At 50.5% G+C, this 27,467-nt stretch overlaps 1 protein-coding gene across 1 annotated transcript in view; it reads left to right on the top strand.

Annotated features, from left to right (window-relative positions):
- DNAH2 (dynein axonemal heavy chain 2) overlaps positions 1 to 27,467 on the top strand; it is a 162,387-nt gene that overhangs the window by 45,070 nt on the left and 89,850 nt on the right. Inside the window, exons 12-20 of the mRNA XM_087891622.1 lie at positions 8 to 137; positions 1,842 to 2,024; positions 9,520 to 9,734; positions 10,807 to 10,953; positions 14,840 to 14,996; positions 16,115 to 16,354; positions 17,584 to 17,772; positions 18,094 to 18,241; positions 22,172 to 22,364. Of these exons, the coding sequence (XP_087747748.1) occupies positions 8 to 137; positions 1,842 to 2,024; positions 9,520 to 9,734; positions 10,807 to 10,953; positions 14,840 to 14,996; positions 16,115 to 16,354; positions 17,584 to 17,772; positions 18,094 to 18,241; positions 22,172 to 22,364 (1,602 nt within the window). The remainder of the gene's footprint in view (positions 1 to 7; positions 138 to 1,841; positions 2,025 to 9,519; positions 9,735 to 10,806; positions 10,954 to 14,839; positions 14,997 to 16,114; positions 16,355 to 17,583; positions 17,773 to 18,093; positions 18,242 to 22,171; positions 22,365 to 27,467) is intronic.

Raw genomic sequence — 27,467 nt, forward strand, 5'->3', positions numbered from 1 at the left:
CCATCAGTTTCCGCGCAGGAGTCAAAGACCTGGAAGTCATGACCCAGAACTTGATGACTTCGGCCTTCGAGACGGTGAAGGATGTAGAACACGGGGTGCAGATTCAGGACATCTTCCAACATCTGTCATCCCGAGAGGTACACTTCTTGGACCAACAATGGCTGGCCTGGGGAGATGGGGGGCAGCTGGTGGGAGGGGGGGGGAGAAGGAAAGACAGGGCTTCCAGGAATGGCTGTCTATCGACGCTAAAGTGGCATCTGGTGGACCTGTGGTCCAGTTTTCTTAGCGAGCAGAAGGAGGGCTTGGACCTGAGATGGTCTTTAGGTCTCCTGATGGATGCTTGGAAGGGTTGAAGCAACTTGACAATGGGTAGACTTCAAATCCCAGAATCTGGGAGATGGTGTCCACCTATCTTAAGCATAGAATTCTGGGAGATGAAGTCCATCCATCTGAAGCAGGGAATTCTGGGAGATGGTGTCCACCTATCTTAAGCGTGGAATTCTGGGAATTGAAGTCCATCTATTTTAAGCAGGGAATTATGGGAGTTCAAATCCATCCATCAGAAGCAGGGAATTCTGGGAGATTGTGTCCACCTATCTTAAGCGTGGAATTCTGGGAATTGAAGTCCATCTATTTTAAGCAGGGAATTCTGGGAATTGAAGTCCATCTATTTTAAGCAGGGAATTATGGGAGTTCAAATCCATCCATCAGAAGCAGGGAATTCTGGGAGATGGTGTCCACCTATTTTAAGTGTGGAATTCTGGGAGTTGAAGTCCATCTATTTTAAGCAGGGAATTCTGGGAACTGAAGCAGGGGTGAAATTCAAATTTTTTCCCTACTGGTTCTGTGGGCGTGGCTTGGTCGGCATGGCAGGGGAAAGATACTGCAAAATCCCCATTCCCTCCCCACTCCTGGGGGAAGGATACTGCAAAATCTCCATTCCCACCCCACTCTGGGGCCAGCCAGAGATGGTATTTGCCGGTTCTCCGAACTACTCAAAATTTCCACTACCAGTTCTCCAGAACCTGTCAGAACCTGCTGAATTTCACCCCTGAACCGAAGTCCCATACATCTTAAGCAGGGAATTCTGGGAGTTGAAATCCACCCATCCTGAAGTTGCCGAGGTTGAGCTAGAATGTCTTAGCACAGCCTCTTCCAAGCTGGACTTCAACTCCCAGAATCCCTTGGCCGGGAAGGGAATTCTGGGATCCTGGAAGGGCCCTTTGGTCTAACCAAAGCAACCAATCTCCTCAGTTGTGAGATCCACGTGAGCGCAAGAGAGAAGTGAGGAACATGGTGGTAGCAACCAGAACAGTCTTCTCAACCTTGATAGCTTGAAGATGGCTGGACTTCATCTCCAACATGGCTGGTTGGGGAATTCTGGGAGTTGAAGTCCACCCATCTCCAGGTTGCCCAGTCTCGAAAACACCAGGTTCAAGGAATAGAAGAGAGCTGGTAGGGACCTTGGAGGTCTTCTAGTCCAGCCCTCTGCTCAAGCAGGAGATCCTATCCCGTTTCAGACAAAGGGCTGTCCAATCTGTTCAATCCAGCACCCACAACTTCTGGTGGCAAGCAGTTCCACTGGTTAATTGTCCTCCCTGTTAGGAAGTTCCCCAGGTTGCTTCTCCCCTTGATTAGTCTCCATCCGTTGCTTCTTGTCCTGCCCTCTGGTGCTTTGGAGAATAAATTGGAAAGAAACCCAACTTAGATTGGAAGCTGGGGAGATGCAGGAGGACCTGATAACAGAACGGAAGGACAGAGTTGGAAGGGGCCTTGGAGGCCTTCTAGGACACCTTTCGCTCCCTTGACCTGTCCCAACCGGTGTCTTCTCCTTCCTTCAGGCCATCAAGCGCACCTTCGACAAGAAGACGGTGGACGTTTTCATGCTCTTCAACCGGGAGCTATCCCTGGTCAACAAGGAACTCAGCAAGAAGGCCCCGTTCCTGACGCCATACATGTGTCATTATTCAGGCATGGCCCACTGGATGCGTGCGCTCCGGCGGCGTGTGGACAGACCCATGAAGGTATGGCTGATGCTTCTAAAAGGCTGGGTCGGAGACTGGTCTGAGGGCATCTCCCATAGCTTTCCAGCGTGGCTTCTCCTGAGCTTCTGGTTCAGTTGGGTGGCCATCAAGAGAACGGTGAAGATATTTTACAGGGAGTCCTTGACTTACGTTGGAGACTAGGCTGAAGGCATCTCCCATAGCTTCCCAGCGTGGCTTCTCCTCAGCTCCTGGTTCAGTTGGGTGGCTAGGGAGTCCTTGACATGTTGGAGACTAGGCTGAGGGCATCTCCCATAGCTTCCCAGCGTGGCTTCTCCTCAGCTCCTGGTTCAGTTGGGTGGCTAGGGGGTCCTTGACTTACGTTGGAGACTAGGCTGAGGGCATCTCCCATAGCTTCCCAGCATGGCTTCTCCTCAGCTCCTGGTTCAGTTGGGTGACTAGGGGGTCCTTGACTTACGTTGGAGACTAGGCTGAAGGCATCTCCCATAGCTTCCCAGCGTGGCTTCTCCTCAGCTCCTGGTTCAGTTGGGTGGCTAGGGGGTCCTTGACTTACGTTGGAGACTAGGCTGAAGGCATCTCCCATAGCTTCCCAGCGTGGCTTCTCCTCAGCTTCTGGTTCAGTTGGGTGGCTAGGGAGTCCTTGACTTACGTTGGAGACTAGGCTGAGGGCATCTCCCATAGCTTCCCAGTGTGGCTTCTCCTCAGCTCCTGGTTCAGTTGGGTGGCTAGGGAGTCCTTGACTTATGTTGGAGACTAGGCTGAGGGCATCTCCCATAGCTTCCCAGCGTGGCTTCTCCTCAGCTCCTGGTTCAGTTGGGTGGCTAGGGAGTCCTTGACTTGCGTTGGAGACTAGGCTGAGGACATCTCCCATAGCTTCCCAGCGTGGCTTCTCCTCAGCTCCTGGTTCAGTTGGGTGGCTAGGGAGTCCTTGACTTACGTTGGAGACTAGGCTGAGGACATCTCCCATAGCTTCCCAGCGTGGCTTCTCCTCAGCTCCTGGTTCAGTTGGGTGACTAGGGGGTCCTTGACTTACGTTGGAGACTAGGCTGAAGGCATCTCCCATAGCTTCCCAGCGTGGCTTCTCCTCAGCTTCTGGTTCAGTTGGGTGGCTAGGGAGTCCTTGACTTATGTTGGAGACTAGGCTGAGGACATCTCCCATAGCTTCCCAGCGTGGCTTCTCCTCAGCTCCTGGTTCAGTTGGGTGGCCATCAAGACAACAGTGAAGATGTTTTATAGAAAGATGGGGCAGAACTCCCTTCATAAATGTCTCGCTTAGGAACAGAAATGTCATCGACATAAGTCGAGGACTTCCTGTATTGGACAGGTCCCCGTCAGGAAATCCCAAAGCTGCCGATTAGATCAGGAAGGGGGAAAAAGCGACAAATGCAAAGTGTAACAAATGATTTTATCTGAATATCCAACCTTCTGACAAGCTTTGGGAAGCTGGATTTTAATGAACCACTGTGTGATTAACGACGCAACTGCAGCGACACACTTAACAACGGTGGCCAGAAAAGTTGTGAAAGGGGGCCAAAACCCGCTTCACAAATGGCTCGCTTCGCAATAGAAATGTCGGGCTCCGTGTGTGCGGTCGTAAGTCGAGGAAATTACCTGTAAATAAGATTGTGGCTTCCCGGTGCTCTGGGCGTTAAAAACAGGGTGGAAAAATCCTTCTTCGTTTCCACCGACCAGCAAAATAACAACAACAACAACAAGAAAAAGAAAAAGAGGAGGAGGGAGAGGAAGAGGAAGAGGGAAGAAGAGGAGGAGGAGGAGAAAAGAAAGAAGGGAGAAGAAGAGGAGGAGGAGGGAGAAGGAGGAGGAGTAGAGAAAGAAGAAGAGGGGAGGAGGATGGAAGAAGAGGAGGAGGAGAAGAGGAAGAAGAAGGAAGAAGAGGAGGAAGAGGAGATGAAGAAGGAGGAGGAGGAGGGGGAGAGGAAGAAGAAGTAGAGGAGGAAGGGAGGAGGAGGAAAGAAGAGAAGGAGAAGAAGGAGGAGGAGGAAGGAGGAGAAATAAGGGGAGGAGGAGGAGAAGGGAAGAAGACAAGGAGGAGAGGAAGAAGAAGAGGAGGAAGAAGGAGGAGGAGGAAGAGGAGGGGAGAAGGAGAGGAAGAAGAAGAGGAGGAAGAAGGAGGAGGAGGAAGAGGAGGGGAGGAGGAGAAGGAAGAGGAGGAGGAAGAGAAGAAGAGGAGGAGGAAGAAGGAGGAGGAAGAGGAAGAGGAGGGGAGGAGGGGGAGGAGGAGGGGAGAAGGAGGAGGAGGAGGAAGGAGGAGGAAGAGAAGGGGAGGAGAAGGGAAGAAGAGAAGGAGGAGAGGAAGAAGAAGAGGAGGAGGAAGAAGGAGGAGGAGGAAGAGGAGGGGAGGAGGAGAAGGAAGAGGAGGAGGAGAAGGAAGAAGAGGAGGAGGAAGAAGGAGGAGGAGGAGGAAGAGGAGGGGAGGAGGAGGAGGGAAGAAGAGGAGGAGGAGGGGAGAAAGAGGAGGAGGAGAAGAGGAGGAAGAAGGAGGAGAAGAAGGGAAGAAGAGGAGGAGAGGGAGGAGAGGAAGAGGAAGAGGAGGGGGAGAAGGAGGGAAGAAGAGAAGGAGAAGAAGAAGGAGGAGGAAGAGGAGGGGGAGGGGGAGGAGGAGGGTTGTGAACCAGTGTCAACATCTGGCTGACTGTACGATTAATTACAATAAGAATAACAATAGGAACAATAATAATGGAAACCCCACTTCGGTCTTTGTTTATGGCCATCGTGGCTGTTCGCGATTCATTCCTTTTCGTTTTTTTCTTTTTTTTTCCCCTTCTCCTTTTCGGCTCTTTACCTGAATAACCTCCTCCTTCGCTGGTTCCTTTTAGCAGCTTTAATTATACGCCAGGAGAGAAACAACCTGGCATTCCAGCCGTCAATCAAACGCCAATGCCCCCCCCCTGCATGCCTCCCCCCCCCGTCCTCTCCCGGTGCCCACTCGAAAATGGAAAATAGACAAATTGGCGAAAAACAAAATGGTTTCCTCCGAAGGTCCTGGAGGAAATTTTCCCTCAGGAGGGCGAGAATGTTTTTTTTTTTTTTTATGCCCTCGCTGGCTGGCTTGGAGCGCAAAAGAAGCACTTTTCCGGCTTTAATGTTAGCGGCGCGTGGTGGGAGATGTGCCCGGCCTTTGAAACGCAGGCGGTCCTCAGACTTACGACCGCAATTGAGCCCCGTCACTAAGCGAGACATCGGTGAAGAGACTTACGGCCTTTCGTGCCACGGTCGCTAAGGGAAATCGCCGTGGTGGTTCAGCGAGTGACGTGGTTGACAGCAAGTGCCGTCGTAACTTGGAACGGTCGCTAAGTGAATGATGATGAGCCCAGGGCTATCTTACAGGTCGTTGTGAGGTCCTTGGGGGGTCCCTGAGCTCGGTGTTTTGTTTGGAGACGTTTCACAACCCAGCTAGGTAACGTCATCAGCGCTGGAAGGGGGTGGGATGTGTGAAGTGGAGTAAGGAGAAGGGGAGGAGGAGGAGGAGGAGAAGGAGGAGGAAGAGGAGGGGGAGGCCGCTCACCTCCGTCTTATGAACTAAACGAGGTCACGGAACTGACCGCACAACTCTATTTCACCATTGATGGAGGAAGGGTCTTAAGAGGTCATCCAGCCTAACCCCCTTTACGCTGCAGAATTCACACCATCTCCCATACTGCGCTATTCAGTGACCATTCAGCCTCAGTTTGAAAACCAGCGGGGAAGGGGAAGAAATGCCTCTCTGTCAATCATTGATTGGATTGACAGCTCTTCCTGTCCACAAGACCTCCCTAATATCTCATCTATTGATCCCTCATCTCATTCCTTCTCATCTTACTCTCTGGAGCAGGTGAGAAGGAGCTTTCTCAACCTTAGCAACTCTTAAGACAGGTGGACTGCAACCCCCAGAATTCCACACTTACTGTAAGATGCTTAGACTTCAACTCCCAGAATTCCACACTTAAGGTCCATGTTTAAAATGGAGGGACTTCAACTCCCAGAATTCCACATTTAAAGCGAGTGGATTTCAACTTCCAGATGTCCATATTTAAGATTGATTGTCTTCCAACTCCCAGAATTCCACACTTAAAATGGGAGGACTTTCAGCTCCCAGAATTCCATGCTTATGATTAATGGACTTCAACTCCCAGGATTCCATGCTTAAGACAAGTGCACTTCAACTCCAGGATTCCACACTTAAGATGAGTGGACTTCAACTCCCAGAATTCTACACTTAAGGCGAGTGGATTTCAACTCCCAGGATTCCATGCTTAAGACAAGTGCACTTCAACTCCAGGATTCCACACTTAAGATGAGTGGACTTCAACTCCCAGAATTCTACATTTAAGGCGAGTGGATTTCAACTCCCAGGATTCCATGCTTAAAACGGATGGACTTCAACTCTCCCAGAATTCCCTGCTTAAGATGGATGGACTCCATCTCCCAGAATTCCCTGCTTTAGATGGGAGGACTTCAATTCCCAGAATTCCATGCTTAAAACGGACATACTTCAAATCTCCCAGAATTCCCTGCTTAAAATAGGTGGATACCATCTCCCAGAATTCCATGCTTTAGGTGGGACGATTTCAACTCCCAGAATTCCCTGCTTCAAATGGACGTACTTCAAATCTCCCAGAATTCCCTACTTAAGATAGGTGGACACCATCTCCCAGAATTCCATGCTTTAAGTGGGACAACTTCAACTCCCAGAATTCCATTCTTAAGACAAGTGCACTTCAACTCCCAGAATTCTACACTTAAGGCGAGTGGATTTCAACTCCCAGGATTCCATGCTTAAAACGGATGGACTTCAAATCTCCCAGAATTCTCTGCTTAAGATGAATGGACTCCTTTTCCCAGAATTCCATGCTTTAGATGGGAGGACTTCAACTCCCAGAATTCTATGCTTCAAATGGACATACTTCAAATCTCCCAGAATTCCCTGCTTAAAATAGGTGGATACCATCTCCTAGAATTCTATGCTTTAGGTGGGATGATTTCAACTCCCAGAATTCCATGCTTAAAATGGACATACTTCAAATCTCCCAGAATTCCCTGCTTAAAATAGGTGGATACCATCTCCTAGAATTCCATGCTTTAGGTGGGACGATTTCAACTCCCAGAATTCCATGCTTAAAATGGACATACTTCAAATCTCCCAGAATTTCCTGCTTAAAATAGGTGGACACCATCTCCCAGAATTCCATGCTTTAAGTGGGACAACTTCAACTCCCAGAATTCCATTCTTAAGACAAGTGCACTTCAACTCCCAGAATTCTACACTTAAGGCGAGTGGATTTCAACTCCCAGGATTCCATGCTTAAAACGGATGGACTTCAAATCTCCCAGAATTCTCTGCTTAAGATGAATGGACTCCTTCTCCCAGAATTCCATGCTTTAGATGGGAGGACTTCAACTCCCAGAATTCCACGCTTCAGATATGTGTGGACTTCACCCATGGTGCTCTTTCCTTCTCTCTCTCTCTCTCATGCCCCCATGCCTATGCAATGCTCACAACCATTCCCCATTTGGTTTTACGGGCTGTGCCTTCTGGGTGTTGTGATCCCAAGCATCCGAGGCGATCGGGTTGCCTGCCCCTCCGCGGATGGAAAGCAAGATGGCTTCCCAGGCAGCACCTACAGAACGGCTGGCGCCGGTTTTGAAGAGCTGGGGGGGGATGCGTTTGTGGGGCGATGCCCCTCCTGTCGTTCTTGGGAGGGCACAGGGAGCAACCCCCCCCCCAATTCTGCACCCCGCGCCAGCTCTGACGAAGCGACCCCTCGCTGGGCGAGTTGGCACAGGCGGCAACTGACTCAACTGACTGCTAATGGCAGCTGTTTTTTTTTCCGAAAACATTTCTTACTTTTTTATCTTGGCACCGACGGTTGGCACCCCTTTTCCTAAGGTGGCATGTGTTGTTTTGTTCATTACGCCCACCCGAACGTCTCTCCATGGGCAACGGGGAATGTATTTTGCAATTTCCTGTTGACCGAGCCGAGGACGAGGTGAGCAAAAAGACTCAGGGAGTGGAACATGGGAGCTCTGGTTGGCAGCCAGGAAAGGAATGGGCTCTGGCCAGCTTTTGAAGTCCCTGAACGGGTGCCAGGAGACCGTGGGCGTTACCGTTAGGATGTCACACACACACAGCGCCATGATCACCTTTGCCAGGTGCGTGGTAGCTGCTAGGAATTACAGGTAGTCTTTGACTTACAATGGTTCTCTTAGTGACCGTTTGAAGTTACGACGGCGCTGAAAAAAAGGACCGTTTTTCACACTTAGGACCGTTGCAGTCACATGATCAAAATTCAGACGTTTGGCAACTGACTCATATTTATGACGGTCGCAGTTCCCCGGGGTCATGTTGATCCCCTTCTGGCAAGCAAAGTCAACGCGAAATCCAGATTCGCTGAGCAACTGTGTTACTGCAGCAATTCCCTTAACGACGGTAGCAAGAAAGGTCGTAAAATGGGGCGAGATCAGTGGTGGGCTTCAGCCAGTTCGCACCTATTCGGGAGAACCGGTTGTTAACTTTCTAAGCAGTTCGGAGAACCGGTTGTTGGAAGAAATCTTACTTTGTTTGTTTCCCACTTTACAGGGCTAATCCTGTAAGGAAGGCAGGAAGGAAACATTCTGGTGGTGTTTCTAGCCTAATCTTTATTGCCCTGCTTACAGAAACTGCCTCTCTGCTTAACCCTTATTACATTGTAACAGCTAAGGCGAAGCGCCCATCGACGTGAGTGACATTGAGTTGGCTACGCCCACACGGTCACATGACCACCCAGCCACGCCTACCCAGCTGGTCATTTAGGGCAGAGAACTGGTTGCTAAATTATTTGAATGCCACCACTGGGCAAGATTCACTTAACAACGGTCTGACTGAGCAACAGAAATGTGGGGCTCCTTTGGGGTCGTAAATCGAGGACTACCTGTAATTTACGGCCACCTTTCGCATTCTGGCCTCTCCTGATGCAATTTGCACGCAAAACGTTTCCGCTCTTGGAAAGAAATTGTGTTACAGGTAGTCCTCGACTTACGACCACAATTGAACCCAAATTGCTAAGAAAGACAGTTGTTAAGTGAGCTTTGCCCCGTTTTTAACCACCTTTCTTGCCACCGTTCTTAAGCGAATCACTGCCGTCGTTAAGTTAGTCATACGGTTGTTAAGTGAATCGGGCTTCCCCCGTTGACTTTGCTTGTCGGAAGGTCACAAAAAGAGGATCACATGACCCCAGGAAACGGCGGCTGTCATGATGGTGCAACGGTCGTCAGTGTGAAAAATGGTCATATAAGTCGTATTTGTCACGGTCGTTAAATGAAAGGTTATAAGCTGAGGACTACATGTACACAAGAATTTAGTCAATCAACAGTCAACATTACATTGGTATTAGATAAGGGTCAACGGAATTCAAGGGAGGCTGAACTTGCATCACTTACGGCAACGCAAAGGATTCTGCACTGATGACGCATTTAACGCCACCCTCCAAGGCTCTGCAGACTATTCTCCTACAGTCCCTTTCTCTTCCTCCCTGGCCAGTGTCTCACCAAAGCCCACTTCATCCCTCACATTGGGACTGGAGAAGAGAGCTTCCAGACCTATCAGCTTCTGGTGCAGGCCATGGATGAGATCGAGAGGAAGACCTTCCACGAGTGGACCCAAGGCTTGGACAAGGACAGCTTGAAGCGTCTGGACACCCCGCTCCTCATCACGAGTGCCGAGATGCCAGGAATGCTGGACATCAATTTTGACAAGTGAGTGAAAAACGCGGGAAGAACCGGAAGAGGACCTTGTTGCCCTGGCGTTCCACCACTGTCTCATGGGCTCCCTTTTTCCTTCTCCTTCTCCCTCCTTCTCCTTCTCTTTCTCCTTCTTCCTATTCCTTCTCTTCCGTCCTTCTCTTTCTCCTTCTTCTCCTTCTTCCTCCTTCTCTTCCTTCTCCTTCTGTTCCTTCTCCTTCTCCTTCCCCTTCTTCTTCTTCCTTCTCCTCCTCCTCCTCCTCCTTTTCCTTCCTCCTTTTCCTTCTTGTTCTTCTTCTTCTCTTTCTTCTTCCTTCTCCTTCTCCTTCTCTTTCTCCTTCTTCCTCCCTCTCCTTCTCCTTCTTCCTTCTTCCTTCTCCTCCTCCTTCTCCTCCTTCTCCTTCTCCTTCTCCTCCCTCTTCTCCTTCTCCTTCTCCTTCTCCTTCTCCTCTCTTCTCCTTCAGCTTCTGCTTCTTCTCCTTCTCCTCTCCTCCTCCTTCTCCTCCCTCTTCTCCTTCTCCTTCTCCTGCTTCTCCTTCTTCTCCTTCTCTTTCTCCTTCTTCTTCTTCTCCTTCACTTTCTCTTTCTCCTTCTTCTCTTTCTCCTTCTTTCTCCTTCCCCTTCTCCTTCTGCTTCTCCTTCTTCTCCTCCCTCTTCTCCTTCTCCTCCCTCTTCTCCTTCTCCTCCCTCTTCTCCTTCTGCTTCTCTTTCTCCTTCTGCTTCTCCTTCTGCTTCTTCTTCTTCTTCTCCTTCTCTTTCTCCTCCTTCCTCCTTCTCTTCCCCTTCCCCTTCTTCCTTCTCCTCCTTCTTCTCCTTCTTTCTACTTCTCCTTCTTCTCCTTCTCCTTCTCTTTCTCCTCCTTCCTCCTTCTCTTTCCCCTTCCCCTTCTCCTTCCCCTTCTCCTTCTTCCTTCTCCTCCTCCTTCTCCTCCCTCGTCTCCTTCTGCTTCTCCTTCTCCTTCTTCTCCTTCTCCTTCTCCCTCTTCTCCTTCTCCTTCTGCTTCTCTTTCTCCTTCTCCTTCCCCTTCTCCTTCTCCTTCCCGTTCTCCTTCTCTTTCTTTTTCTCATTCTTCTTTCTCCTTCTCCAGGCACCTGCTAAAATTATTTGTGGAAATCCACTACTGGGAGAGGGTGCTCTTTGAGATCCCACATTACGTGGTGGAGGTGTACGAACGGAAGGAGGACCTGAGGAACTTAAGGGAGAACCTTCTGCTGGTGGTCCGAGACTACAACAGGTGAGTAGCTTCGTATCCCACGAAACTTGGAAAGTTCTCTCGGCCTCCTTTCGATTTCGGAAGAGCTGTTATGGGGTCCGCAATCCCTGCCCGATCCTGTGGGAGGGTAGACATCTCCCTCAGCTTCACAACCAATAATCACGGCAACCTTTTGCACCCTCCTCCTGCAAGCAGGTAGGACTTGCCTTTTGAGGCCTAGGTGCTGATCCAGTTAACCAGTGGAACTCCTTGCCTCCAGAAGTCCGTAGAGATTCTCAGCCATCCAGGTCACGGCTGTCCCAAAGGTGCTTTTTTTAGGAGGCAACTGGACTTCCGTGGTTTTTTTTTCTTTTTCTTTTGAAGACCTTTCGCTTCTCATCCAAGAAGCTTCTTTCAGCTCTGACAGGATTCCCCATTATCCTGTCAGCCATATTGGTGGGCATGCGAGCTCAGCTCCGGCACGCATGTGTTTCGGGCCTTCTGGGGCCACCGGAAGTCGGGAAACAGGCAGTTTCCGGCCTCCGTTTGGCCTCCGGGCAGGTGGGGAAGGCTGTTTTCGCCCTCTCCGGGCTCCTAGAAAGGCTCTGGAGCCTGGGGAGAGTGAAAAACGGGCCTTTTGGTCTCACCGGAAGTCGGCAAATGGGCCATTTCTGGCCTCCAAAGGGCCCTCCCCGGGGGGGGAAAGGCCGTTTTTGTCCTCCGCAGGCTCCTAGATAGCCCCTGGCGCCTGGGGAGGGCGAAAAATGGGCCTACCGGGCCCACCATGCCATCACGTGCCAAAAGTGTGTGGGGGGTCACGCGCGCATGTGTGTGGGGGGGTGCATAGAATTATGGATGTGGGCACGTGTGTGCGAGAAAGTTAGCCATCACTGGTCTAGGGTCTCCTGCCTGAGCAGGGGGTTGGACTAGAAGACCTCCAAGGTCCCTTCCGTTATTCTGTTAGTCTGACGAAGAGAAGGACCTAGGGGGGACATGATAGCAGTCTTCCAATATTTGAGGGGCTGCCCCAAAGAAGAGGGAGTCAAGCTATTCTCCAAAGCCCCTGAAGGCAGGAGAAGAAGCAACGGGTGGAAACTCATCAAAGAGAGAAGCAACCTAGAATTAAGGAGAAACTTCCTGACAGTGAGGACAATTAACCTGTGGAACTCCTTGCCACCGGAAGTTGTGGGTTGCTCCATCACTGGAGGCTTTTAAGAAAAGACTGGACAGCCATTTGTCTGAAATGGTATATACGGTATCTTGCTTGGGTAGCGGGTTGGACTAGAAGACCTCCAAGGTCCCCTCCAGTTCTTCTCTCTGAAGCCCCTTGGCTCAGGTGTCTGAGAAAGAGGAAGGCCAGGGCTGCCCTCTTCTCATTCTTATGTCCCCAGATTTGAAGTCTGGGACCTCCCGATGTAGAAGCCAGGATGTCCTGTCGAAAAGCTGATGTTTGTTTGAGTCCAAATCAGGGTGGATAAAAATCAATGATTTTTTTTTAAAAAAAATCAAAAAAAATCAGATTTTTTTGATTTAAATCGGATTTTTTAAAATTTTTATTGAATTTATTTTAATAAAAAACTTTTGAGGTAAAAATCTATCGTAAGATAGTTTTCTATTTAAGATACATCAATAGTTTAGTTTATTCCGCATGAAATGGAGCTGAGTTATGTAGCAGGAGGCTGTATATTCTGCAACACTGGGACTATCGGTGAGTCAACAGTGGGTCAAAGGAGTAGCAGAGATGAGAGTTGCTCTTTAAAAATTACGATTTAAATCGAGTTGATTTAAAGCAAGCCTTTTTACTAGTGATTTAAATGCAACTCGATTTAAATCAAATCCACCCTGGTCCAAATGGGGGGCTGCCCGCCCAGCGGTGACCCCTCACGGCCCCTAATCTAGCTTTGGTGGAGAAGACCTTCCTCAAATCCTCAAATCCAGACGCCGGGCAACTGGCTCCCGTTTATGACGGTTGCAACGTCCCTGGGGACATGCGATGCCTCTTTTGGCGACCAGTGAGAAACCCAGACTCGCTTAACGGCGGTCTTCCTGTTGCGATTCGCTTGCCGACGAGGCTGGCGCACTTCTTCCCGGGCAAAATACTTCTGATCGGTTGACATAATGGAGAAAATCCGGGCTACCAACCAACCACGGCTGGCGGGCGGGATTGGAAGGGAGCTTAGAGGTCTTCTAGTCCAACCCCAGGAGACCCAGAAGAAGGACCTATTATCCAAAAATCGGATCAGAGATTCGGGGGTTGTCGAGGGACTGAAGAACGTCTTCCCGCAGGAGAGGCCACGGGGTGGAGAAGTCATTTCAGTGGAGCCCCCTCGAGAGGTTCCTTGTGGAGGTGGGTTTAGCAAGGAGGGTCCCTGTTTTTCCTTTCCTTTCTGGAGGCGCCAGGGAGAGGCGTTGGCTCTGCCGAGGAAGCGCGGCTTGCAACGAGCTTTCTCTTGGCAGCTGTGCTTTTTATCATGACACACACGTGTGCGAAGCTTGTGGTTTTTTTGCGCCTGTTTTATTTTCTCCTCGGAAGTTAATGGGGTGGGTGGGAGGGAGGGAGGGAGGGAGCCGGGCAGGATGCGGAGGTCTGTTTTCGTCCAATTTGCAGATTCCTCTCAGGAAGGATGGACACGGGCCTGGGCGTTCGGTCTTCCTGGGGATTACTGTAACCATCGTCCATATCCAACATGGGTTAGGGTGGGAATGTGGGAGGGGGGGGCTGGGAGTAATGGGTCTGTAGGCCAACGTGCCACCAGGGCAGGGAAGATGGAAGGATGGAGGGTCTTAGGACAGGGTTTCTCAGTGTTGGGCACTTTAAGACACATGGACTTCAACTCCCAGAATTCCATCTTTAAGATAGGAGGACTTCAACTCCCAGAATTCCATCTTTAAGATAGGAGGACTTCATCTCCCAGAATTCCATTTTTAAGATAGGAGGACTTCAACTCCCAGAATTCCATGTTTAAGATGGGTGGATTTCATCTCCCAGAATTCCATGTTTAAAATGGGTGGATTTCATCTCCCAGAATTCCACGATTAAGATGGGTGGACTTCAATTCCCAGAATTCCACGTTTAAAATGGGTGGATTTAATCTCCCAGAATTCCATGCTTAAGATGGGTGGACTTCATTTCCCAGAATTCCACGTTTAAGATGGGTGGATTTCATCTCCCAGAATTCCACACTTAAGATGGGTGGATTTCATCTCCCAGAATTCCATGCTTAAGATGGGTGGATTTCATCTCCCAGAATTCCACGTTTAAGATGGGTGGATTTCATCTCCCAGAATTCCACATTTAAGATGGTTGAACTTCAACACCCAGAATTCCATGTTTAAGATAGATGTGCTATCTCCCAGAATTCCATGGTTAAGATGGGTGGACTTCAATTCCCAGAATTCCACACTTAAGATGGGTGGATTTCATCTCCCAGAATTCCACCCTTAAGTTAGGTGGGCTTCAGCACCTGGAATTCCATGCTTAAAATGGGTGGACTTCATCTCCTAAAATTCCATGCTTAAGACAGGTGGACCAATTCCCAGAATTCCACGCTTTAAGATGGGTGGACTTCAACCAGGCCGGCTGGGGAATTCTGGGAGTTGAAGTCCCCTTCAACTTGCTTTAAAGATCCGTTATGAAGGACCCTTGAGGGACCTTCAGGGTTTGGAGTTGGGCAAAATTTGCCGGTTGTCCTTAAGGAAACCCAAAGCTATGAGAGGCTGAGCCATCTCCAACAGGCCTCTCTCTTCCAGAACCAGGGATGGGAGTGATTTATGGAAACGAGGAACATCTGGCCGGAAGGCCGCCTGCTGCATAATGTATTTTGTCGGCAAGGCCTGGAATGCGTCACAATTTGGCTTCTTTCCCCATCTTGGGGGAAGGAGGAGCTGCATCTTAACACCTTCCACTCTTCGTTGGGTACACACACAGGATCATCGGCATGCTGTCTGACGAGGAGAGGGGCCTCTTCCGGGAACGCATCCGCTACCTGGACCGGAAGATCCAACCTGGCCTCAAGAAGCTCCACTGGTCCCTCAAGGGAGCCAGCACGGTCTTCATCTCGGAGTGTCGTCTCCATGCCAGCAAGGTCAGGACGAGGGCTCCTTGGGCCCCCAGGATGCCTTGAGAGACCCGAAAAATGAGGGTTGACATCCCGAGACCCATAACTCACTGCGTAGCAGATCTGCCCCTCTCCCAGTTGCTTTGTTCACTCGGCACAGGGGGATTGTGAAAGATGGAGGACATCAGGGTAGGGTTTCTCTCCTTCTGAGATTCTGCTCTGGCAAGGAGTACCTCAGTCCCCTTATTATGGAAATGATGGCATTAGCCTTCTCTTGCCTATCTTCAAGTGGCCTTCACTTCTAGCTTGGTTGCCCTCTTTGGTAACCCATCAGCTGCCTCTTGGGGCCAAAGCCACCTCCTGCTCCTCTGACTGTGTCCTCCAAGACAGAGGAGATGCCCGTTCTGACCCAGCCTTAGCAGAAGCAAGAAACAAACTCCTGGTCACGAAAAAAAAACACCTCTTGTGAATTAATGGCCTCCACCCACCGAAAAGTCCAGGCAAGGAGTTAACTGTAGTAACAGACTTGATCAGTTCCTTGCGATAATTGCCAGGCCGAAGTTCTGGCAAACGGTCCTTGCGGCACGAAACGCCATGAGCAAAATCTCCAGAAATACGAACGGTTGTCTCCTACGACCACCACTCCCCCTTTCCTCCTGTTTATTTCCCCAGCCAGGGAGGGGCCATTCAGCGTCCATGTGTGCTTTGCTTCCCGAGTCGACTCCTTGTCCTCCGTTGCTCCCCTCTCCTAACTCCTCTGTGCATACCACGTGCATCTGGAACAGGCCCCAGCTGTTCTTCCTCCTCACTCATCTCAGTTTCCGAAGGCAGCTGCCTCTCCGGTGGCTGGGAAATGTCGGACGGCCCTGGCTCTATCTCTGCGTCCGACGCAGAGCATCCATCAGAGTCCAGCACTGGCCCAAGTTCCTCTCCATCTCCTCATCGTCCGAGTCTGCAGCCAGCTCCGCTGGCAGCTGGAAGCCCACAACAATGCCCTTGAGATCCCTTCTGATCTCTTGGGACGGCTATGTCGTCTCCTCTTGCCATTCTGAGTGTGGTCCTCCAGGCCCACTAGGAGCCACCTCTTCCCAACGTCTGTGGCTCTTCTCCCATCTTCTCTCCTGATGTCCTCCCTCTTCCCACAGGTCCAGAACATTGTGAACGAATACAAAGCGGCCACCTTGGCCATTGCTCGCCGGGCCCAGCAGATGAGCGAGGCTCTGTTGGTCCGGATCACTGGGAAGCGAGTCTACAACGACCTGGAGTTTGAAGAGGACCAGAAAGAGCACCGGGACATGGTGCAGAAGAAGCTGGTCACCTTCCACGAAGGCAGCATCGCCATCATGCGGCAGACGTACGAAGTCTTCAAGAACGATGGGTCGGAGGTGAGGAGGACCAGCGAGTAGCCGTTGGCCAGGGAGATCTTCATGAGCGGCATGCTTGAAGGACACAGGGCCGAACCCCTGTGTGATGCTTTCAGAAATTATTATTTCTTCTTCTTCTTCTCCTTCTCCTTCTCCTTCTCCTTCTCCTTCTTCTGCTTCTGCTTCTCCTCCTTCTTCTCCTCCTTCTCCCTTTTTTCCTTCTCCTTCTCCTTCTGTTTCTGCTTCTGCTTCTCCTTCCCCTTCTGCTCCTCCTCCTCCTTCTTCCTCCTCCTCCTGCTGCTTCTTCTCCTTTCCCTTCTTCTCCCTCTTCTCCTTCTCCTTGTTTCTCTTTCTTCTTCCTCTTCTTGTCCTCCTCCATCTTGTCCTCCTTCTTTCTGCTTCTTCTCCTCCTTCTCCCTCTCCCTCTCCCTCCTCCTCCTCCTCCTCCTCCTCCTCCTCCTCCTCCTCCTCCTCCTCCTCCTCCTCCTCCTCCTCCTCCTCCTCCTCCTCTTCTTCTTCTTCTTCTTCTTCTTCTTCTTCTTCTTCTTCTTCTTCTTCTTCTTCTTCTTCCTCCTCCTCCTCCTCCTCCTCCTCCTCCTCCCTCCTCTTACTCCTCCTGCTTCTTCTCCTTCCCCTTCTTCTCCCTCTTCTCCTTTTGCTTCTCCTTCTCCTTCTTCTCCCTCTTGTCCTTCTGCTTCTGCTTCTCCTCCTCCTTCTTCTCCTCCTTCTCCCTTTTTTCCTTCTGCTTCTCCTTCAGCTTGTTCTCCTTCTCCTTCTGCTTCTCCTTCTCTTCCTCCTTCTTGTTCCTCCTCCTCCTCCCCCTACTACTTCTTCCCCTTCCCCTTCTTTGATGTGTCTTTGATGCTGTCTCTCCATCTTCTTCTCGGTCTGCCTCATGTTCTTTGGCCTTCTCCTCTTTTTCGCGTATGTCTTGTGTGGTATAGAATCCCAAGATTCAGAATTTAGTAGCACCTGAAAATTGGTGGTTGGTATCCGCTGGAATGGTGGGGTGGTGCCCCCTGGCGTTTCAGTGAAGGCCCTGTTTGATTGGAGGGGCTACATCGTCCCTTGATCTGGTGATGTCCAGCGGCTGCCTTTGCCATGGATGTTGAAGGCCCACTTAGGATCCTGAGGAAGGCTTTCTCCTCCTCACCTCAGTGGGCTGGTCGAGGCCCTCTTCTGCAGATTCCCAGTGGACCTTTCCTGGTGCCAACCCATCCATCCCCTCTTCCCCGACTCGTCTCCATCAGGTCCAGCAGCACTGGTTCAACTACACGGTCAGGATGAACCGGATGATGGAGGACGCCCTGCGGCTGAACGTCAAGTGGTCCCTGATGGAGCTCTCCAGGGCCATCAACGGCGATGGCAAGACCAGCCCCAACCCGCTCTTCCGGGTGAAGGTCATTCTGCAGGACAACTCTCCTGGGCAGACTCCCCAGGTGAGCCCTGGAGGCTTTCTCGCATCTAAGGGCAACCTTTCTCCTCCTGAAGTGTGCAGATGAAGGTTAGATCTCTGCTTTGTTTCCAGAATCAAAGGACATGCCAAGCTCCTTTGAGGAACCTGAAAAACGGGTCCACCTTCTCCTGAGCTTGTGGTCCTGTCCTCAGCAGCCGCCCTTTCGACTCTAGCAGAGTTGTGGGTCTGGAGACCCCAGATTTCATCGATTTTTCTTCCTCCTGGCCTCGCCTTGTTTCTTGGTAGACCTTGAGGTCCTCTTGTTGACTGTTGTTGACTCCCTGGCTGGTTTCTGCTCTCCTAGGTGGCCTTCTCCCCTTCGCTTCTCCAGCTAGCAAGCATGGTCAATGACATCAGCAGCCACCTGATCTCCAGCATCACTGTCTTCCGGCATCTTCCGGAGATCCTCGTCCGGCGGAAGTTTGCCCGTGACCCCATTTCTGTCCTCGTGGGTAAGGCAGCCTCCTTAGGCGGGTCACTTGTCCCCAGTCCACCAAGGTCTGTTGGGATTCAGATTATAGATTAAAAAAAAGTTGGAAGGGACCTTGTAGGTCATCTAGTCCAACCCCCCACCCAAGCAGGAAACCCTACACCATTTCTGACAGATCTGTCCAGTCTCTTCTTGAAAGCCTCCAGTGATGAAGTTCCCACAACTTCTGAAGGCAACTTCTGGTTCATCGGTTGATTGATCTCACTGTCAGAAAATGTCTCCTTATTTCTAGGTTGAATCTCTCCTTGATCAGTTTCCATCCATTATTTCTTGTCTGGCCTTCGGGTGCTTTGGAGAATAGCTTGACCCCCCTCCTCTCTGTGTTAGCCCCCCAAATATGGGAAGATGGATATCCTGTCTCCCCTGGTCCTTCTCTTCACTAGACCAGCCATGCCCAGTTTCTGCAACTATTCTTCATATGTTTTAGCCTCCAGTCCCCTCATCATCCTGGTTGCTCTTCTCTGCACTCTTTCTAGAGTCTCAACGTCCTTTTTATAGTGTGGTGACCAAAACTGGATGCAGGACTCTAGGTGTGGCCTTACTAAGGCTTTATAGAGGGGTATTAGTACCTCCCTTGATCTAGATTGTATCCCTCTGTTTGTTTGTTTGTTTATGTTTGTTTGTTTATTTGATTTATATACCGCCCTACTCCCGGAGGACTCAGGGCGGTGAACAGCCACAGGATAAAAACACATAAATACAAAATTTAAAAGCTGAATACAACTGAATTAAACAATTTGGCCGAAGACAGATTTAAAACACCCCAATAAATTAAGAACAAATTAAAATTTGCGTTTTAAAAAGGGGAAAAAGGGAAAAAATTAGGCCAGGCCAGCCTGATGGAATAAAAAGGTCTTGAGAGCACGGCAGAAGGTGCGCAGATCCGGGATCTTCCATATCTCCGGGGGGAGCTCGTTCCAGATAGTAGGTGCCCCCACAGAGAAGGCTCTCCCCCTAGGGGCCACCAGTCGACACTGTTTGGCCGACGGCATCCGGAGGAGCCCCTCTCTATGAGAGCGTACCGGCCGGTGGGAGGCTATTGGTGGTAGCAGGCGGTCCCGTAGATAACCAGGTCCTGAGCCATGGAGCGCTCTAAAGGTGGTAACCAAAACCTTGAAGCGCACTCGGAAGACCACCGGGAGCCAGTGCAGCTCGCGCAGGAGAGGTGTTACATGGGAGCGCCACGTTGCTCCCATACCCACCCGCGTGGCCGCACTCTGCGCCAGTTGGAGCCTCCGGGTGCTCCTCAAGGGGAGCCCCATGTAGAGAGCGTTACAGTAGTCCAGGCGGAAAGTGACAAGGGCATGAGTGACCGTGCGTAAGGAGTCCCGATCCAGAAAGGGACGCAACTGGCGAATCAGGCGAACCTGATGAAAAATCCTCCCGGTCACGGCCGTCAAGTGCTCTTCTAAAGACAGCCGTGAATCCAGGAGGACGCCCAAGTTGCGCGTCCTCTCCGTGGAGGCCAATGATTCGCCCCCAATAGTCAGCGAAGGCACCAACTGACTATCGGGACGTTGGAAACCACAGCCACTCGGTCTTGGATGGGTTGAGCCTGAGCCTGTTAATGCAATTTAGGATTGCGTTGGCTTTTTTGGCTGCCGCCGCACACGGCTGGCTCATATTTAGCCGGTTGTCCACTAAGACTCCAAGATCCCTCTCATAGTGACCGCTATTAAGCCTGGTTTCCCCCAGTCTGTATGTGTACTTGTGGTTTTTCTTGCCTCAGTGTAAGACTTGACTTTTCTCTACGTTGAATTTCATTTTATGAGATAGGGCCCAGGGTTTGAGACTGTCAAGATCCATCTGGATCGTGAGCCTAGTTCAGACACAGGACCTCAGAGAACGTCTCTGAGTGCGTGGACTCTGCCCGTTTCCTCCTTCCCAGGTTAGATGAATGCAGTCGCCCGTCGGTTCAGACCTTGTCTTGAATGAAGCTAGGTAGAAAAGCAGAGAGAGGTTCCTCACACGAAGAGAATGGTTGGGTACCCCATAACTGGGAGCTTCGGCTAAACCATAAGGCTGTGGCCAAGCAGTTATGGAGACAACACTTCTGCTTTGTCCCTCAAATTAGGGTTCCAGGTGCAATTCACGGTGCTGGTTCACACACCTCGGCGAAGATCCGTGATGGTGAACCTATGACACGTGTGCCACAGGTGGCACGTATAGCCATATCAGTGGGCACGCGAGCTCAGCTCTGGCGCGAAACAGGCTGTTTCCTGACTCCGGAGAGCCTTGGGGGAGTGTGGGGGGAAGGCCCGTTTTTTGCTGTCCCCAGCCTCCAGAGCCTCTCTAGGAAGTTGGCAAACGGGCCAGTTTCGGCGTCCGGAGGGCCTCCAGGGGCTGGGGAAGGCAGTTTTCACTCTCCGCAGACTCCTAGAGAGGCTCTGGAGGCTGGGGACAGCAAAAAACAGGCCTTCCGGTCCTACCGGAAGTTGGCAAAAGGGCCATTTCTGGCCTCCGGAGGGCCTCGGGGATGGGGTAGGGTGAGGAAGGCCGTTTTTGCCCTCCCCAGACTCCTAGAAAGGCTGTGGAGCCAAGTGAGAGAGAAAAACAGGCCTACTGGGCCATCATGTGCCAGGAGCAGGCAGGGGGAGGGTAATGTGCACATGCGCAGGGGCGGGGCGCATAGAATTATGGGTGTGGGCACGTGGGCGCGCAACCCCTCTAGCCCCTCCCTCCTTACACGCGATGGCAAAAAGGTTAGCCATCACTGGCCTAGGTCCATGATGGCGAACCTATGGCACCTCTGCCCAATGTGGCACGCAAAGCCATGTTGCCCAGTACGCACGGCCTAGCCTGTTTGTGTTCCGGGTTTCTGGCGCACATGCGCATACAACGATCAGTAGTTCACGTGCACGGCTGATCGTTGGGCACGCATGCGCGCTAGAACCCGGAAGTTCGGCTTTTCCGGAGCACGGCCTCGACAAGTGTATGTGCGACATTTCCGTGTGACCTTTTCGGCACTCATTGGCCGAATCACTGGCCTAGGTGATCTGAGGAACCATCTCTCTTGTGTGTTGAATTTATATTTTACTCATTTTATTCGGTAGACAAGGTTGCCCTGATCGACCTGGTCTCACCGGAAAAAAAACCACTTAATCTCTCCCCTGGTATAGCCGACAAAGCGAGGAGAGCCCGTGGCTTAGAGGTTAATACCAGAGGTGGGCGGCACATGAATTAACAACCGGGTCACCCAGCACCGAAAATGTGAGTGCACGCAGGTAAATAGGATGGCATAGCGCCAGGGCGGGTGGGTGGCCCACCCGCAGGTCGCAACTAGCGGGTCGCCTGAACCGGTCTGAACCGCCGGCAGCCCACCACTGGTTAATACATCTACCTAATATGCAAGTAACCTGGGTTTGAATCCCAGAAAAGATATGGCTAGCTGATGAGAGCTAAATAGCTCGAAAGAGTAGCATAGCATGGCATGACATAGGACAGTGATGGCTAAACTTTTTGTCATCGTGTACCAGGAGGGGGGGGAGGGGGGGAGGTTTGCGTGTGCCAAGACCCATAATTCTATGCACCCCGCCCTGTGTGTCAACCCTCCCTCCCCCTGCTCCTGACACGCGATGGCCCAATAGGCCCGTTTATCTTTCTCACCTGGCTCCAGATCCTCTCTATGCATCTGGGGAGGGCAAAAACAGCCTTCCCCACCCCTTCGGAGGCCCTCCGGAGGCCTGAAACGGCCCATTTCCCAACTCTCGGTTGGACAGGAAGTGACGTATTTTGCTATCCCCCAGCCTCCAGAGCCTCTCTAGGAGTGGCACGTGTGCCATAGGTTCGCCATCATGGGCATAGGATCTCCCCGAGTCCTACTGACTGTGCGGGATAATTGGTGCGGAATCTCGGAAAGTCCTGGGTAACTAGGCGTTCCTTCTTCCTTCAGAGCGGGATGAAGACATCAAGAAAATCCAGACTCAGATCAGCAATGGCATGCAGAACAACGCCGCCCTCCTCCAGGCCTACCTGAAGACCTGGGACGTCTACCGAGAGATTTGGGAAGTCAACAAAGACGCCTTTATCAACCGATACCGGCACCTCAACCCACTGGTCTCGTCCTTCGACGCCGATACTGCTCGGTAAGGGGCTTCTCGGGCTACGGGGGTAGAGGCAATCGACTGACCTCCTGCCGACACCAAACCTAGAGGTGCCTTGAAGGCTTCAGGAGAACCTCAAGAGATACCCTCAAAGTATTCCAATTCTCCTTTAGACCCATCTTTTTAGTAGCCATCGTCATGTCTGGCAGATAAGAATGGAATGGAATGGAATGGAATGGAAATAGAATAGAATAGAATAGAATAGAATAGAATAGAATAGAATAGAATAGAATAGAATAGAATAGAATAGAATAGAATAGAATAGAGGTGTCCCATGTAACACCTCTCCTGCGTGAGCTGCACTGGTCTTCCAGGTGCACTTCAAGGTTTTGGTTACCACCTTTAGAGCGCTCCATGGCTTAGGACCAGTAGCCTCCCCCCGGCCAGTACGCTCACATAGAGAGGGGCTCCTCCGGGTGCCGTCGGCCAAACAATGTCGGCTGTCGGCCCCCAGGGGGAGAGCCTTCTCTGTGGGGGCACCCACCATCTGGAACGAGCTCCCCCCGGAGATACGGAGGATCCCGGATCTGCGCACCTTCCGCCGCGCCCTCAAAACCTTTCTATTTCAACAGGCTGGCCTGGCCTAACTTTTCCCTTTTTAAATTGTAAATTTTAAATTTGTCTTAATCATTGGGGGTGTTTTTAATTTGTCCCGGGCGAAATTATTTAATGTGGTTTTATACTGTCTTTTAAATTTTGTAATCTAGGTGTTTTATTTTTTGGCTGTTCACCGCCCTGAGTCCTTCAGGAGTAGGGCAGTATATAAATCAAATCAAATCAAATCAAATCAAATCAATAAAAATAGAATAGAATAGAATAGAATAGAATAGAATAGAATAGAATAGAATAGAATAGAATAGAACAGAACAGAACAGAACAGAACAGAACAGAACAGAACAGAACAGAACAGAACAGAACAGAACAGAACAGAAAATATGGAATGGAATGGAATGGAATGGAATGGAATGGAATGGAATGAAATGGAATTAGAATAGAATGGAATTGGAATTGGAATTGGAATTGGAATTGGAATTGGAATTGGAATTGGAATTGGAATTGGAATAGAATAGAATAGAATAGAATAGAACTGAAACGAACAGAACAGAACAGAACAGAACAGAATAGAAAATATGGAATGGAATGGAATGAAATGGAATTAGAATAGAATGGAATTGGAATTGGAATAGAATAGAATAGAATAGAACAGAACAGAACAGAACAGAACAGAACAGAACAGAACAGAATAGAAAATATGGAATGGAATGAAATGGAATTAGAATAGAATGGAATTGGAATTGGAATAGGAATTGGAATAGAATAGAATAGAATAGAATAGAATAGAATAGAATAGAATAGAACAGAACAGAACAGAACAGAACAGAACAGAACAGAACAGAACAGAACAGAACAGAATAGAATAGAAAATACAGAATGGAATGGAATGGAATGGAATAGAATAGAATAGAATAGAATAGAATAGAATAGAATAGAATAGAATAGAATAGAATAACAGAGTTGGAAGGGACCTTGGAGGTCTTCTAGTCCAACCCCCTGCTTAGACAGGAAACCCTACACCATTTCAGACAAATAGTTGTTCTCACTGACAGGAAGTTTCTCCTTAGTTCTAAGTTGCTTCTCTCCTTGTTTAGTTTCCACCCGTTGCTTCTTCTCCTGCCTTCTGCTGCTTCGGAGGATAGCTTGAGCCCCCTCTTCTTCAGGGCAGCCCCTCAAATATTGGAACTCTGCTATCACGTCACCCCCCGGTCCTTCTTTTCATCAAACTGGACATCCCCAATTCCAGCAACCGTTCTTTATATGGACCCCACGAAGCGTTTGATCCCATCAAGGCCCATTTGATCAGACCCAGCATTGGTTTTTCATGGCAACTTAGCAGGTGGCTCTGAGGACCTCCCAGCAGGAGAAGGCCTCTCCTGTCAGAATCCCGCGCCCCCCCCAACGGTCAATGGAGGCCTCTTCCCCCAACCTTGGAGGTAGCATGGAGTCTCCTTGAGGCATCCTAGCCTTCGATAGATCTGTCCCCCGGGAACAGATCTATTTTCCCCCCCTCCAGGTTGGTGGCCATCCCCACCTTGAGTCATGAATTCTCACGAGTTAATTATGCGGTACTTTATCTCTCGTAAATCTCCTTTAAGTCAGCTCCGTTGCGCAATTAGATGCTTCAAACCTTGCCGGCACGACGCTAATAAGCTGTTTGTGCGTGCACGCATAAGGGGTGGATGATGAGGGGACCGTTCAGATCCACGAGTCACGGGATGCCGCTGCCGGAACAGGTGTGACGCCGGATGGTGTCCATGAAGAACCAATCCAGTGGGAGGTTGAAGGGCTGCAGGTCCCAGGAGAGGTTCTTCAGACCAGGAGAGAGAACAGCTGACTGGGTCTGGTTCAGTGGTGGGATTCAGCCGGTTCGGGCCAGTTCAGGCGAACCGGTAGTTAAATTTCTGGCTGACCCCGTCCCTCCCCATCCTGCCCCTTCCAGGAGTCCCCATGCGCCCCATTTTGGCTCCCATGTAAATCCAGGGAGGCCTCCTAGGCCCAAAACAGGCTGCGGGGATGCGGCAGCACCTCCGCGGCCTGTTTTTGCTCCCAGAAGGCTTCAGGGAGGCTGCGTAGGCCCAAAACATGGCACAGTTGGCGGTGCATCCCCGCCCCCGGCCCATTTTTGCTCCCAGGGGGATGCAGGAGGCGGAGTGCTGCCTGTCACACCCCCTGACCACGCCCACCATGGCCACGCCCACCCAACTGGTGTTTAGGGCAGAGAACCGGTTGTTAAATTATTTCAATCCCACCACTGGTCTGGTTGACCCAAAGCCACAGGTCCACGTAGGACCATCTCTGATCTTCTCAATGGCCCAAGAAGACAATTCAGGTTCTCCAAGGAGGTCAATTTTTGAAGAAGAATCCGCTGGTCCGGAGAGTGGCGCGGTGGCCTAGAAGTGGATCTCTCGCCCCACAATCAGGAGGCTGTGAGTTCGATCCTAGGTAGAGTCAGATATTTCTCTCTCTCTCAGCACAATGAGAAATATATCTGCTGAACAAAACTCCTCATTGGTGATAAGAAAGGCATCCGGCCAGTAAAACACTCAGCTCCATTCAGTTGCCCAGACTCCATCCCGCAAGGGATTATGGGGTCGTTAAAAGATTATTATGATATAAACCTAAATGCTGAGTGGTGCAGTGGCCTAGAGGCAGGAGGCCGTGAGTTCAATCCTAGGTAGAGGCAGATATTTCTCTCTCTCTCGGCACAATGAGAAATATATCTGCTGAACAAAACTCCGCACTGGCGACAAGAAAGGCATCCGGCCAGTAAAACACTCAGCTCCATTCAGTTGCCCAGACTCCATCCCGCAAGGGATTATGGGGTCGTTAAAAGATTATTATGATATAAACCTAAATGCTGAGTGGTGCAGTGGCCTAGAGGCAGGAGGCCGTGAGTTCAATCCTAGGTAGAGGCAGATATTTCTGTCTCTGGGCACAATGAGAATATATCTGCCGAACAAAACTCCGCACTGGCGACAAGAAAGGCATCCGGCCAGTAAAACACTCAGCTCCATTCAGTTGCCCAGACTCCATCCCGCAAGGGATTATGGGGTCGTTAAAAGGTGATGAATCCGCTGGTCCGGAATAGTTCCAGGAGAGGATAAGCGAAGCTGAGCATGGAAACCCACCTCCAAGCAGATGTCCACCTCAAGTGGGCAGGGAAGGCCAGGAAAGATAGAAATGTGCGGGGTATTCTCTACGAGGAATGTTTCTTGCTTGAGTAGGGGGTTAGACTCCAAGATCCCTTCCAACTGTTATTGTGTTACAACCATTTATTTGGTGACCAATCGAAGTTACAACGTCAGTGTAAAAGGGGGACCTTACGACCGATTCTCACACTTAACGACCGTTGAACCATCCCCGCTGTAACGTGACCATAATTCGGACCCTTGGCAACTGGCTCCTCTTTATGACGACTGCAACATCCCGGGCCTTCTGACGAGCAAAGTCAATGGGGAAGCCATTAACATCCATGTTCCTAACTTACCACTACAGTGATTCACTTAACAGCTGTTGTAAAATGGGGCAAAACTCACTTAACAACTCTCTCACATAGCAGTGGAAAGGTTGGTCTCAATTGGTCTCTTATCTGTAATTACAATTCGTGTATAAGTGTAGTAAGTGTATTAATTATTAAGGATAACTCTAATTGTAATTAAGAGGCCAACGCGGGGCCGATGACTCCCGGGGCGCCTCGGTGGTTGCCAGTGAATGGCATCCATTCCAGGAGCAGAACAGCTGAGGCCCATGGGACCAAAGTCTCCCCTCCCTCTCTCTCCCTCCCAACCCGTCTTTCCCCACTGAGCCTTTGGCAGGTTTCCCATGTCCGCCCTCCGCTGTGGGTCGGCACGACTGCTGTGTGCTGCTGTTGCTGCCGCCCTGCCCATTCCCCCTGGAATTGAGCGTCTCGCGCGAGCCACGGCAAACGAGGAGCAGCCGGGAGATGGAAAAACCTGTTTCCATGCAAAATGTCAAAAGCGATTGGGGGGAAGCGTTAAAGCCGGGGGCCGAAATGCAGAGCGTCTTTGTGCGAGTCGGATGTTTGTACAGCTCTGCCTCTGGAGACCTCCCATTAAGGGCTGCGTCAATGAGATCCAGCTGCTGCCGCAGGCCGGGGGGGGTGGACCCTCGGAAGCCCCTCCCCACCCTAGGCCTGGTCCAGGGATTGTGGGGGGCGGGGGGGCTGGCGGGTGGAGAGAGCCTGTGTTGGGAATGCAGTGGCTTTATTTTGGAGAGGGGATTACATTCCCCCTTGGCTATGATCAATCACATTTAATTCAAGTAGTCCTCCACTTATGACCCTAATTAGAGTAGAGTAGAATAGAATAGAATAGAATAGAATAGAATAGAATAGAATAGAATAGAGTAGAATAGAATACAAATACAAATACAAATACAAATACAAATACAAATACAAATACAAATACAAATACAAATACAAATACAAATACAAATACAAATACAATACAATACAATACGTGAGTGAATCTGGCTTCTTCACGGACTTTGCTTCTCAGAAGGTCGCAA

Source organism: Pantherophis guttatus, chromosome 4, assembly GCF_059756535.1.
Source record: "Pantherophis guttatus breed Tessera chromosome 4, ASM5975653v1, whole genome shotgun sequence".
Taxonomy (NCBI): Eukaryota; Metazoa; Chordata; class Lepidosauria; order Squamata; family Colubridae; genus Pantherophis; species Pantherophis guttatus.